Raw genomic sequence first — 14,066 nt, forward strand, 5'->3', positions numbered from 1 at the left:
AAATATCTCATTTGCATTTTCATGGGATTTGACTCCGTGGAGGTCAAGGCTCTCCCGGCGCATATTTTGTCTGGGCAAATTTGATCTGTTGACAAAATTAATAGGGAGGTGTGGGCAAATTAAATGAATGGAGCAAAAACCGGAGTCCTTGCTCTCCACTTTTTAAAACTTTCAAATAAAAAAAAAGAACAAGACCAATTCTGGATTGGACCTTTTGGAAGAACTCTGGTGCCTTGACGTTTCAACGCGGCTACATATTGCCACAAATAAAGGAGGAAAATAAAAATTGGATCCAAGCCCTTAGATGCCCTTTAGAATGAAAAGGGAAACAAAAAAAACAAAAAAATGATGTGACAAAAGCATATTTCATCTCATGCTGACTTCATTAGGCTCAAAACTGGGAGCTTGTTTGATGAGCTTTGAGGACGTCGGCCGGCCTTCAAAATAGGACAAACCGCCGCTAATTAAAAGCAAGCATCAGTTTAGCTGCTACTGGTGGATTTTATTAAAAAAAAAAAAAAAAAAATTATATATATATATATATATATATATATATATATATATATATATATATATATATATATATATATATATTACACATTCCCCAGACTCACTGCTACACACACACAGCCATCTTGTCTCGAGCTGCATGAGATTAATTACACACACACACACGCGCGCACACACACATATTACTCACTGAACAACACATGTGGCACCAAGATGATAAATAAAAGTCAATAAAAAAAAAAATCTTGGATGATGCAAAGTTCCTGATGTTGTGCTCTGTAACAGGTAACGAAATGGTCACAAATTCTTCTGGCAAAAAAAGTGGCGATGTCGGGGCCTGGCGTGACGTCATGGCATGCGCGTGATTACTTGAGTCGGGCGGGATTATATTGGGAGCGTACAAATATTGACATTTTGTTCCGTGTAACACGGACGCAGATGACGTGACCCTCAAGTTGATCAGATAGCGTGTAACCCCGATGGAATCATTACACAGATGGCGTTCAACTCAGACTATATGTAAAATAGATTTGCTCATTTTTTCAGATTTGTCTTTTGACTCGATGACATGTTTCTCCGATGACATGTGACGCCGTGGCCCCAAACAAATTTGAGCAGCCAGATTGGAAAGAACAGAAGCAGCGTCTTCTGACAGCGGGATTACGGGCAAAGCGGGTCACATGATCAGAAAAAAAAGGTAGTGACTGCCCACGCAAAGCAGCTTGCTACAGAGCGGACGCTTCGAGTCGCCAGTGATGGCGGCCGGCGGTTGTAAGGCATTGGACTCAGGAGGGGGAGGGGGACTGGCCGTGACACGTAGAAAAATGGAAGCGAATGATAAGTGACACCGACAATGAAGAAAAAGTACCTACTTTGGCAAAAAAAAAAAAAACAACCGGAACCCCAAAACAAACAAAAAAGCTTTTTTTTGAGAGTCTTTGACAGTTTTCAGGGTTTATCAAAGGCCTCTTTGTTGCCCACCGCCGCCGCCGCCTCTTGTCGGGTCATCGAGTCTTTGGCTTCCTTTAAGGTCTCTCTTTTTTTTTTTTCTTCTTCTTTGTTTAGTGTGATAAGATTACTGCAGTGTGCAAACTGAACGGAACAAACTAACTGAAACGACACTAGGCCTTTTCTTTCCTCCCGAGTCTGTGATAAAAAGGAGCACCCCAGCCGACTGATTCCTCAGGCGATTTCTTTTATTCTGCGCATGTAGTCGTGCAGTTCCTCGGGGTCTTGGAAGCCCATGTCCTGACACACCCACTGGATGTCCTCCTCGTCGGCCACGGGGACGGAATTATAGGGCAGGTCCTCGCTGGGCAGCGTGGTGAAGGTGGTGAACTTGACCCGCTTGCGCTTGGAGGTGGGCGAGCTGGCCTCCTCGCCGCTCTCCTTGGCCGAGCCGCCCGAGCTGCCGTCGCCGCGGCCGTGCACCTGGCTCTGCACGCTGGTCTGCGAGCTGCCGCTGCTGTGGTGGTCCCCGTGGCAGCAGGTCTGGACGCCCTCCAGCGGGTTGGGGGGGCTGTCGGCCCGTTGGGGGGACAGGTCGCACTGGGCCCGCAGGGGCTGGCCGTTGCCCAGGAAAACCCAGTGGTGCGAGTGGTCCATGTTGACCTGGCCCTCGGGCGGGATGCGCTTGTGCCGGTACTTGAGCACAAAAACGATGCAGTTGATGAGAAAGACCAGGATGGCCAGGCAGAAGACCCCCAGGAGGGCGTACATGCCGATCTCCAGGTCCGTCATGTTGCGGGGGGAGTGCACAAAGTCGTCCTCGTCCTCCTCTTCCTCCTCCTCCTCTTCCTCGTCCGTTTCCGTGGGCTGCTCCCGGATGCCCGTGGTGGGCAAATTGGTGTAGTCGATGGGAACGCTGGCCGGCTGCTCGTCGGACGTCTCGTAGATTCTCCCGGCCGAGTCGGGACGGGCCGGCGGACGGCCGGTGCCGGGAGGCGTCTCGGCCTCGGCCTCCTCGTCCGAGTCGTCCTCCTCGGGTCCGAAGCGGACTCTGACGTAGACGGCGGCCGAGGCGATCACGCTCTTGCGCTTGGTTTTCTGGCAGGTCTCGCCGATGGTCATCTCCACGCGCACCAGCTCGCCGGCGCCCTCGCCCTCCGCCACCACCACGGGCCAACGTTGCTGCGGCTCCTGCGACACCGACACCACCTTGTCGTCCAGCGTGGAGGCGTTGAAGTTGTAGTCCTTGGGATCAAAGTAGGTCAGCGAGGCGGCCGTGTTGTCGCTGAAGAGCATCCACACGGACAAGCTGGCCTCCTGCAATGTAGAAAAAAAATGGAATGAAAAGTTCAAATCCATATCATATTGCTGTACGTGTTAGCCCGGCAGCACCGAGACGAACGTGACTCGAATGTGCTTCCTTGAGTCATTGTGAGCTTTTCACCTGCCGCTTTACTCCGGGATGAGACGTTTCAAACTCGGAACACGTTTTCATCTCACAAAGATAGTCTGTTGCCACGGTGACCGAGACTCGCTCACGCGACAGATAGATTTTTATGAGATGCACGATAAGGCGAACCGGGACCACAAAGGCTAAAAACACGACTGTGTCGAAACGTTGCGCAATGGTTTCAGTCGTATGGTGAGCGACCTCTCCAACTTGCGAGGGGGCCTTGGCGTGCGTCTCTTGCATCACTTCAAGCGTGATGATGGAGGACGTCGGGATAGTTCCTCCGCAAATCAAAAGGCTTGAAATAGGAATCCTTTGAGAGGACCCCTCCCTCGCCCCCCCCGACTGACTTTTATCGCCCGCTCCCCCGAGCGGCCTCGGAGAGCACTTGGAACAATACATTACAATAATTACATTTCAAGGTGGCTGGGAAGCAGAAAGCACAAAAAATGGCAATTTAATGCCCGCCGCACAACACGCCGCCCGAGGTGATGGACGGCTGCCAATGACTTCAATTTGTCAAATTTCACTGTTATTCAATTCATTGTGTGTTGCAAATTGACTGGATAGCGAAGAGAGTGAATCCATTCCAACCTGTTTGGGTGCGCCGAGCGTCTGGAGGCCGACGGCCTTGGCGACCAAGGTGTGGCTGTTGCCGGGGCTGGGCCGTAGCGCCAGGCTCAGGCCCGAAACGGCGTGGACGCGCAGCTGGCTGATGGAGACTTTGTCGTCCGTGACGGAGAAGCTAGCCTGGCCCAGCGCCGCGTCCACCGCCAGAGGGGAGTCCACCTGGGGGGGAGACGATCGACGGGTTACGAGATAACTAAGCAAAAAAACATTTGTACAAACTCATCCATTCTTCATTTGATCCGAAGAGACCTTCAAGACGGTGGATCCCAGCTCCAGGCCGACGAGGATGGTCCTGTCCACCAGCTCGGCCACGCGGGGGTCGGCCACCTTGAGCGAATCCTGGACCAGGTCGGTGACGTCCAGTTGCCAGTCGGGCCCCAGCATGGTGATGACCTGGTCGGTGCCCTCGCTGGACGTGGTGTGGAACTGCGTCAGGACCTTGACCAGCGCCCGCTGGTACTGCAGCGTGCAGCCTCGGCTCACGCGACGATCGTCCTCGTCCTCGTCCACGTCGCTGTCCCTGGTGCTCCTGGACAAAAATCACGAGGGCCTCGTCGGTTTAGGGCTCGCAAGACTTGCGACGTGTTGATGGAATTAATTCAAAGCAAGAGTTTGGCATGAAATGGGCAACAACTCGTGTGATCGCGTGGAGCAGATTGACCTCAGCCGGGAAAGCACCTGGCACGCGAAAGCTCGCTTTGCGTCCAAAAAGCAGCTGCTTATCCTTTAGTGCCCCCCACCCCCCTTCAGACATCAAGACGGGATAATGCGACGGTGGAAGAGTGCCGAGCGTCTCATCAGCGTTGCGATGACAAATTGCGAACGCAGCGCAGGCCCTTAAGAACAGATGGCGACCGGCTCAGCATTTGGCGGCGGCTGCCCACTTTGAAGTTGGTGGCGCTCGTTGCAAAATCACCCAATCGGAGCACCCATGACGTCAGTGAGTTTGATGACGCCAGTGATTTCTACCAATGACTTACATTGATGATGTCATCAGTGACTTTTTTTTTTATTGTATCTATTCTTGATGTCATGACTGTTTTTAGTAGCCATTTATGATGGCAATTTTTATTTGATTTGATTTCTATGACTACGACGACTTGCTGGCCCGTCTGGTTTTGTTTAGCATCCGGAGCCCGTCGGGACACGGCTCGCCAGGTAAGAGAGTTTCCCGGACACACGTGCAGTCATTGCTGCCGCGTCTCCTGCTCTCCGGTTTCGCTTGAACTTGAAAAAGGTTGATTCTGTTGCTGCCCGGGCCAGATGAATACCGTCTCATCCGATTAAGGCGGCCGCCGTCTGTAACAAAGAGACACTGCGGCCCAGGAGACCACATTGTTGTTGTCCCTATGGGAGCCGGTGAGCGAGCGAGCGAGCGAGGAAGTGAGTGAGGGACCACTGCGCTTATGCAATATATTTTGCAGGCACTCAGGGTCATTTGAAGCGGCGCCGGCGGTCCCTGCGTCGCCTTCGAGGGCCTTTGAGGCGTCGTTTGTATTCCGCGCGCGGGAACGCTTTGGCTGGCTGGTGATGAACTCGGCAGCCGAACGCCGTCGCGCCATTAAACATAGCCTCGACCAAGCGGCACGCACGAGTCGCACACTGCGCCGGCCCGTTAGTCATCAGAGGGACGCCCTTAATCTCCCGTGGGCCGCCGTTGATTTTGTCGTTGCCGTCTGAGGTGTCATTGTTCAAATGACAGCGGAACCTCTCGCGCTTTGAACGACACTTCACAAGATCACAATCAGAAGGTACGCGGCTAATTATCTTATATTGCTGTTTGAAAAAAAAAAAAAGAACCCAAATTGTAACAGCGCTAAATAACGTCGTCACGGAGAGAAAACGCACAATCCTCCAACGCTACGATTGTTTTTGAGCATCATCCTCCTTCGCCAAAATGCGGAAAGCACTTGTTTATTCTACGAAGCCTCGGTACACATCCTCGCGGCGCTAATGAAGTCTCCGTCTTGGCCTCGCCGGCTAAATGCGTCGGGAGGGCTCCGACGTCAACGTGACAAAGCAGATCAAATTGTACCTGAGAGCCTCGTTTGGTGAGCCCACGGCTCGGCGCCGTGTTCCGTCTTAATGGAACAAAACAAGTGCCAGACTCGTGCTTTTCACGTTGGAGTATTTTTGACAAACAGGTTCAATGCTCGCTGGATAATGAGTGCAGCGGAGAAAAACTCTCGCGACGTCAAAAAGCCCTTGAAAGGTTCTTGTATTGTAAGACGGCTGCTAATGTTCACATGGTGACCCAAAACCACCAGCGTCACTTTTCATTTTGTCACGGGAACACTAACTAAGTAAAGCTAATTCATCGCTGACGTGATACGTTTTGTTTGGAACGGGCGAGTATCGATACCAAGAACGCTAGCTGCTTTTTTTTAAGGTATCGGATACTCGCAAAGGCTGCCGATACCCAAGAAAAAAAAGAAAAAAGTCCTCCTTGCCAGTAGTTGGTGCTACACTACAAAAAGTAAGTACAATGAGATTTTTTTTGTTTAAATCCTTTTAAATAGTTGATTTTCTGTGTCGGCGCGGATGGCGGCTCACCTGCGGTCGGGCAGAATGGGGACCCGCCATCCCTTGATGAAGCTCAGGTTGCTGTCGGACAGTTCCACCCGCAGAGGCAGCTTGGGCACCCAGATGGTGAGCTCCAACGGCGCGCTCAGGTGCTCGTAGCTGAAGATGACCCTGGCGTTCATGGAGCCTCGCGTCTCCTTGCCGTTGACAAACACGTAGTCGCAATTCATGGAGACCTGCAACACAGCGGGGTCAAAGGTCAAGGGAAGGCGATGATATACGTCACTGATTTATTTGTTTTTCCAAGGCTGAGTCTTGGAATATAGGACAAGGGGCGGAAATTAGCCAACACTCCAAAAAGTCAACTATCGTGAACAAAAAAAAAAAAGGCTTCTAGCTGTTTCCCGCCAAGTTCTCCATCAAAAGGAAGATGTGCGATATGCAGATGAGACGAGAACAGGTGTTGCGTTGCCTCGGAGGGGTCTCGGCGACATCATCCATCATTTTTCACGATCCATTAATGACACAAGCGAGTGAGCCGCGCGATATTGAGTGTTCTTGCTTGGCTAAGCGAGCCGCCGCTAATTTCGTGCGCTTGACAGTTCAATAACTATCAGCGGTTACAGTCGTTTCGGGGTCATCGATCGAATGCGGCGCGGCGCGGAGGGCCGGGAACCTCCGGGATGGACGATTATTTTGTGCAAAGGACAGAAAGTTGCTAAAACAATAAGCGGCGGGTCGGCTCGCCGTTTATGCGCCTTTGCTTGAGTAAAAAAAACAAACATCCTGGCCAGCGTGATGCTAAAAATAGCGGTGGCTTCTTCTATCCTTTGTTCCCGTTGGGTTACTGCAAATGATAGAAGATAAGGCCGAGGCACGCCACGCCAATCCCCCCCCCCCCCCCTCGGCCTCCGTCCCCCACAGGTCCCCTCGGGCGCCGTGACTCACTGACGCCACGTGAAGGCGGCAGAGATAAGGCAAGGTGGCATCCCGTCACGCCGCACAAAAAAACCAAAAAAAAAACAACAAACTAACTACTTGAAGTCACCCTGAGACAAAAAAATATACCATTCATATTTTGACATGAAATTGTATACTTGGAAATAAAATACCATAACAGAGCAATTGCTTAAAAAAAAAAAAAAAAAAAAGGCAATTATGCTAACAAAAGGGAGTTGAACAAAAGAAACGTCTCAAAGCTCTGTGTGGGCCAAATTTCAGAGACAGAAACGAAACATCCAGGTGATGATGGTTCTCCATTGTTGAAGCCAAGGTTCGCTCAGGACAGCCGTTTGCGTCGGCCAGATGCCGCGGCGCTTTAATTACTTCCTATCGCTCAAGTGGATCACGCACGTAATCTCCTTCCATTTGCATGGCCGTGTCACAAAAGCCAGTGATATGTGGCTACGAGGCAGCGCCATCATCTCTCCTCATATTTCGACATCTCTGATTAATTGCCAGACGTGAGGCGGTGAGGGTTAGCTTCCTTTTTTTTTTTTTTTCTCCCCAGACTTTTTTTTTTCTCCCCTTCCCCTCCCTGGCAACGCCATGTTAAATGGAATGAAAGCTGACACATGGCTCAGCATTAGCAGGCAGCGTGTCGCCGCTAAGGAGCTTTCGCCGCCGTGATGGATGCGTATTAAACGGATGCAAGCTAATTTAGCGGCGCTAGCCTAAAAGCCCCCCATCCCCACCACACACGTATATTAGCCTGTTGTTACTTGGATTAATGAGGCTGATGATGATCTGATAGCCACAAAAAAATAGGAGAAAATGTCGGGAAACTGCCGTGGGGGCTTTGTTCCCATTCAGTCACAAAAGAGAGCGGCCGTTAGCGTTGGAGTTTGTCCCAAAAGGTGTGAAAGTAGCAGAGGGCTACGTCATTTGTTGACGTTGGTAGATGTGGCACAGAATCTCCAAGGACAAACTTGTATATTTTATAAGATAGAAAAGAAAAAAAATCTGCTCCTGAATCCAGTTGCACGTTTATCCTGAGCAGATTCACCAAAAAGTCTCAAGAAGCTATCTCGCAAACCATCGGCCATTTTAGCTTGAAGCGGCCATCTTAGGGTCAGTCCCCGAAGCCCGTTGCCAAGTAGCGCCAGGAAAAAGTCTCACGAAGGTTGATCTTGCCGTGTAGATTTGACGGCAATAAAGCGACGCCGGTTTGAAGGACGGACGGACGGACGCTTCTTCCTCCAGCTGTTAACGTAATGGAAGAGATGCGTGTGAAAAAGGCCCTTGGGTGGTGTCGCCCTTATTAACCCGGCACTTTTTCATCCGGCGTTAAATACGACACAATGTGACGCGACCCCCGCCCGAGCAATCTGCTGGCACCGCGGCGGATGCCACAGCGCATTAGCGACACCGCGGTGGGTGGCGAAGAAGGGGGGGGGGCGCAAAGCCACCCCAGCGAACGGAACACCCGCCGCAGTCGCTAACAGCTTTCGACTCGCAATTAGCGGGCCGAATTTATCGGCGGAAAACGGCCGGCGACTCGTTCATCAGGCTCCGCGCGACGGTTGGCGTGAATTACGTCGCATCTTTCTTGTGGTGGTCCAGATACTCATCAGCAGACGGCGAACTAAGGCGAAACGCCTGCCTGCCGAAGGTCAACTCCCTGCAAAATTGCATTAACCCGATGAGAAGTGAGATTTGCCGGCGCGTCTACATGGAGGACGATATATTGCCCCGCAACATTGCCTCCCCCCCTCCCCTCCCTGGTTATGATGTATCCCCTGCACCTCAGAGAAGTACAAGCCGGCCGGCCGGAACTCCATTTGCGGAAGATTAAATCCTCTGATTACCTCCCAACCACTAGATGAATCCAAGACGGCAGCCCCAAAGCCCCTCCAGATCCATTTCAATTAATAATTTAGCGTTGGAAGGGGAGGGGGGGGGGTGACGGAAGCTATTTATGATGATCTCAGTGGAGCTCAAGACGTGGCTTCAAAATTAAAAATGGTCCTCGCACCTCGTTTTTCATCAAACTATTAGACGGCGTAGGCAAAAAGCAAAAAAACAAAAAAAAAAGCTTCAAAATTTCGTATTGAGCGTCTGTCTCGGGTCGCGGTTATCATTTCGGCCAAAATGACGACTCAGACGCGTTTCGGTTGAGATTTCAACATGGATCATTCAGACTATTTTTTTTTGTGGGGCCTATTATGACGCCAAATTTCACGTCAATGGGCAAATATTGTGCCAAGGTGATTTCAAGACCTTAAAAGCATTTCTGAGTGAATATTCTTCGATTATTTTTTTTCCCTCCAATGACTACTTATTGATTTGGAATTGTTTTGACTGCATTTTTAAAAAACGTATGTACTTGATTCCCGATCGATCGAGAGTACCGTTCTCCGATGTCAAACTAGTCCCGACCGAATCACGAGACTCCTCGACAATCGATTTGCCGAAAGGGAACACTGGCTAAGCGCTACGAGAACACGGCGGTGTCGCAATTCTCGGCATCCTGCGGAAACGCTTTTATTTACTCCCCCCCTTCCCCGTTTCGCCTGCAGTCACGGCACTAAAGTTAACAACGTGAGGGCCGGAGTACACGAGACGGGGCGGCGGATGAGCACATCGGGGCGCTTTTTACTGCTGTTGCCGCATTGATGTATCCGCCGCCTTTTATGAACTATTGATTTTATTTGAGGAATCAAATCAGGAGGACATGCTGAGAGGGGTCCGCGCCTGGGGGGGTTTTACGCTCCTGCGCCGCAGACGCCGCCTAACCCGATTAACTCACCCAAATTGACTTCCCCGGCCGAACGGGAGATGGGTTTTACGGCTATGACTCTCAACCTGGGGTTCCCAGACCCGCCGTGGTCCGGTAGCTCATGCTTGGGGGTCCGTTTTTGAGAAAAAAAATGCAACTCAAGTACATATTCTAAAAAGGAATTGGCGCAATGTTAATGAGGGAAGGCGCTTTGCGTTGACGCTACCTTGACGATGTCTTCGTTGGCCGACTTGCACTGCACGAAGGCGGAGATGTCGGTGACGGCGCCGTTCATCTCGATGGACACCATCTTGACGGGGACGGCCACGGTGCGGCCGGTCAGGACGGCTGTGTTGATGATCTCCGTGTCCTGGGGGGGGGGGGGGAAGCGGACAGGTGGGTGGGGTTGTTCATAAAAGCAACTGGCAGCTTTTAATGGAGTCCATCATCAACTATATTTCATCATAAATAATAAATAAATGTTTTTAAAAATAGAAAAGGTTATTCAGGTAGTACAAATAGAGGAGAGTTAGTGCGTGTTAGTAGCACGGGAACGGCGAACTCCTTGAGGAACCAGCAAGTGGAGTCCATTAAGACTCCGAGTCGTCCTTGTGACCAAACAAAGCAGGAAGGAAAGTAATAAACAAACGCTTTGTCAACACGTTCTTATGTTAATCGAGCAGGCGCGCGGTGACCGATCGATGGATAAGGTCACGCCGCAGCGCTCTCCCGCGTGCGACCAGTCGATAAGCTCGCCCGGCCTCTCTGCTGTGGTGTCGCGCTTCCACAACATTCCTTGAAGTAAGGTGCGCTTGTTATGTAATTGGCAAGTTTGGGGGGGGGGGGGGGGGGTTTGAAAAGAGGTGACATCTCCGTGAGAACTCATTAGCGAGGAAAAAATGCAAACGAGGTAAACGCAGACGGGATGATAAAAAGACAAATAAAAAGATGACAGCCGCCATCTCGCGCTTTGCAACTCCGGTTGCACGATATCATAAAAGTGGATTTATGCACAGAAAGGGCAGAAAGTGATTTCGATATGGACAACAACAACAAACAGGGGGGACTATTATGGAGAAATGGATCAGAATGCTGAGAAAGACAATTAAGATTGATGGAGGGATGCAACATTACCTCAAACTTCCTACACGAGTTCCTTGTCAACCTATATAGCTAGCTAAACATAGCTCGCGAAATCCCAATCTACCTAAGCACCAAACAGCTTGCCGACCTGCAGCTAATGAGGCAGCAATACAACAAAAGCAGCGCGGCAGGAACAGGCGCGCACGCAGCAGAGGAAAACAACAGCTCGAGTAAAAGTCACGGCGGCGTGGAGTGTAAAATTTGGCGGGCGAGACAAGACGCATGCTAATGCTACAGATGTCAAGGGGTCCACTGATTGGCGGACGCGCCAAGAGGGCCGTATGTTTGCAGCAGATGTTTGTAGAGCTAGCTTGCTGCATTATCAACGTACGTCCTTCCTTCCTTCCTTCCTTCCTTCCTTCCTTCCTTCCTTCCTTCCTTCCTTCCTTCCTTCCTTCCTTCTTGCCATCCATCCATCCCTCCCTCCCTCCATCGTGTGTTGAACTGACCATGGCCAGGGGCAGTATGGCCTGGATGTCTCGCTGAACCACGGTGAGCTCAGTGACCACCTTCTCAGACTCGGACGGGGGGCTCTGACCCTTGTAGTCGATGTTCCAGTTGATGCGTCGCGTCACCGACAGGCTGGTGAAATTCTCCATCTCGAAGTCGAGCTGCATCACCTCGGCGTTGTCCGCCACCTCCCTGAAATAAAACGAAACCAAAAGTTCAAAATGACGCCAATTGTAAAACACATTTGAACGTATTGATTGAATGACATGAATACAGTGTCACAAAATGTCACCTTTGCTAAAACTAAAAAGACACTGCGACGTTTGTAGCGCTAATGGAGACTGGCTTTTTTTTTTAAGGCCACGCCGGCCGGTTTTGTCTGGCGTAACAAACGTCCGGGAATTAATCAGAGCCCCCCCCACGCCCCTGCGCACCGATGAAAACAGCTCTTGTCAATAAACAATCAGCGCGCCTTAATCTGGAGGCTCGTGGAGATTGCAAATTTAAGTCGGGGGCCTCTCACTTGCAAATAATTGCCAAGGTTCGCCCATTTTCTCCGCACCGATCGATTGCATTTTTTTTTTTTTTACCCAATCGCCCTTGGACTGTATACGCCACAAAGCGATTTCAAATTGACTTTTGTCCATCGACGGATAAAAAAAAAAAAAAAAAAGCGTCAAATAACAGCCGAGCTGGTCGTTTAAGCGGAGTCGGTCACGGCCGCTCGTTCAGCGTGATGGTCTTCTAATGAAAACGTCAAGCATCACGCTGAAGACGCAATAAGACCCACGGGTCCAAACTCAAAAGTTGTTTTTCTGTCTCGCTCTAATGTAATGACACCACACTTGACATTTTGACGCCGATGATGGGATCTCAAAGATTGTCCCGCCGCCCCCCTTGCCCGTAAACGTGTCACCGCAACTGTTTTGTCCGCAATCACGATGACAAAGTCTTCCCGATTACTGGGTGACCTTTTGGGCGAAAGATTTACTTGTGGTGTGGCTAATTAGTGTCACGAATGTGAAGAAGCACACTATAACAACTACGAGCCAATCATCGCTCTTCTGACACCGGTTTGTCATCAGGGAGTCTTTACGATTGCCAACGATTGAAATATTTTTTTCTTTTTTGTAGCCAGACCAAGTTTGAAAAAAGTTTCACAGCCGCCACAGCGATTTTGAAACCATCCCAAACTTTAGCCTTTTTTTTTTTTAACCCAAGAGGAAAAAAAAAAAACACTGAATAATTCAGCACCCCCCCCAAAAAGTGACAACCTTGTTGGCTGCCCCCCCCCCCTCATCCCGCCATTATTAATATTGAACAGCCATTGACCACGATCAATAATGTATCGGCCCACACGCGTCAACCGTGAGGAACTGCTACCACGGAAACAGGAAAGAAAAAAAAAATAGCATAGGGGTCACGGAAGATAAATGAAGCGCGGCTGTGATGTGATGAAGAGAAAGCGTCGAGCAAAAAATAGAATAATAAAGTGATGTAACGCCGGCGCGCAACCTCTTTGTCATCGAGTCGCTGGCGTTGGTCGGCCTTTGCGGGGGACAAACGGCCAAAGTGTATCGAACTCGTTTTTGCCATACTCGCAAAGCATTACTGGAATTTAAGAGGGCACTCATGAAAAGAATTGCCTGGGGATTTTTACTTTTTTTTCAGGAGGGAGGGGGGGGGGGATGATGTCAATTAATGTATCGGCGTAATTCACCATAACACCTCGAGCTTCACTTGTAAATTCTACCCAAGCATGAAAGGGAGGAACTTGGGAGTGACTACAAAGGATATAATGTTCTTTAGAAGAAGATACCATAAAAAAAACGAAATAGAAAAAGCATTTGTTGTGACGCATTCAAGTATTATTAGCAGTAACGCTAACCGTTAAATTGCTATCGCTAGCATCGGACGCTGAGAAAGTATTTTGAGACAATGGCAAGCGCATCTGGCCTTTGACATTTTTTTTAATAGAAGCAATTCATTCCTTGATCACAATCGCTTTAGTTCCACTTGAGAATGAAATTTGGTGTAGAACATCGGCTGCCATCATAAATTGTTGACGAGAACATGCACGTCGACGCGGTGAGGTTGCGCAACAAATAATAACATAAACAGGCGTGCTCGCAGCGGCGATGTAGCGGCACCTTCTCGCCCGCTCCACTCAATAATGGATGAGGTGAGCTTTCGCACAAAAGGCGCTGACATCATTATCGCTTTCCGACAAGCGCTCACGTCAGGTTGACTCAACCCGCCGAATGAGAAGAAAAACAACGAAAGGTACCGATTTTATCACGTGAGTTGTAAATATTACCACGAAATGATTCTGGTTCTGATAGCATGCCATGTGAACTCACCCTTGCTTGACTGCTTTGTTCTTGTTCACGTCAATGGTGGTGATGGAATGCTTGGCACCGGACAGAACCTCCCAGTCCACCTTCCATTGGGCGTTCTTGGACTTGGTCTGGATCAGGTTCACCCCTTTCTTAGCTTTCACCCTGCCGGGGTAGGGAGGAAGGGGGGGTGGGGAGAAGACCAGTCAATTTTATTACAGGAAATGATTTATGTGCGGGGTCAGAGGTCGGTGCCCGCTGTTCCACGCGGCCGCCCGCCTCCGCGGTTCGCCGTCACAGCCTCCGCAATTCGGCAAATGAATCAATAAGTGAGATGAATGAAGACGGCGGCGGAAGA

The 14,066-nt window shown here is 50.1% G+C and overlaps 1 protein-coding gene across 2 annotated transcripts in view; it reads right to left on the minus strand.

Annotated features, from left to right (window-relative positions):
- Nucleotides 1–608: 608 nt before the first annotated feature.
- tmem132e (transmembrane protein 132E) overlaps nt 609–14,066 on the minus strand; it is a 97,918-nt gene continuing 84,460 nt past the window's right edge. For both annotated transcript variants that reach the window (XM_085936400.1, XM_085936399.1), the window contains 7 exons: nt 13,733–13,873; nt 11,372–11,564; nt 10,006–10,149; nt 6,092–6,297; nt 3,788–4,067; nt 3,503–3,697; nt 609–2,775 (listed from right to left, as the gene is read on the minus strand). In XM_085936400.1, the coding sequence (XP_085792526.1) occupies nt 1,693–2,775; nt 3,503–3,697; nt 3,788–4,067; nt 6,092–6,297; nt 10,006–10,149; nt 11,372–11,564; nt 13,733–13,873 (2,242 nt within the window). In that variant the 3' untranslated portion in view covers nt 609–1,692. The remainder of the gene's footprint in view (nt 2,776–3,502; nt 3,698–3,787; nt 4,068–6,091; nt 6,298–10,005; nt 10,150–11,371; nt 11,565–13,732; nt 13,874–14,066) is intronic.

The sequence above is a fragment of the Syngnathus leptorhynchus genome, chromosome 17 (assembly GCF_054491065.1).
Source record: "Syngnathus leptorhynchus isolate UIUO chromosome 17, UIUO_Slep, whole genome shotgun sequence".
In the NCBI taxonomy this organism is placed as follows: Eukaryota; Metazoa; Chordata; class Actinopteri; order Syngnathiformes; family Syngnathidae; genus Syngnathus; species Syngnathus leptorhynchus.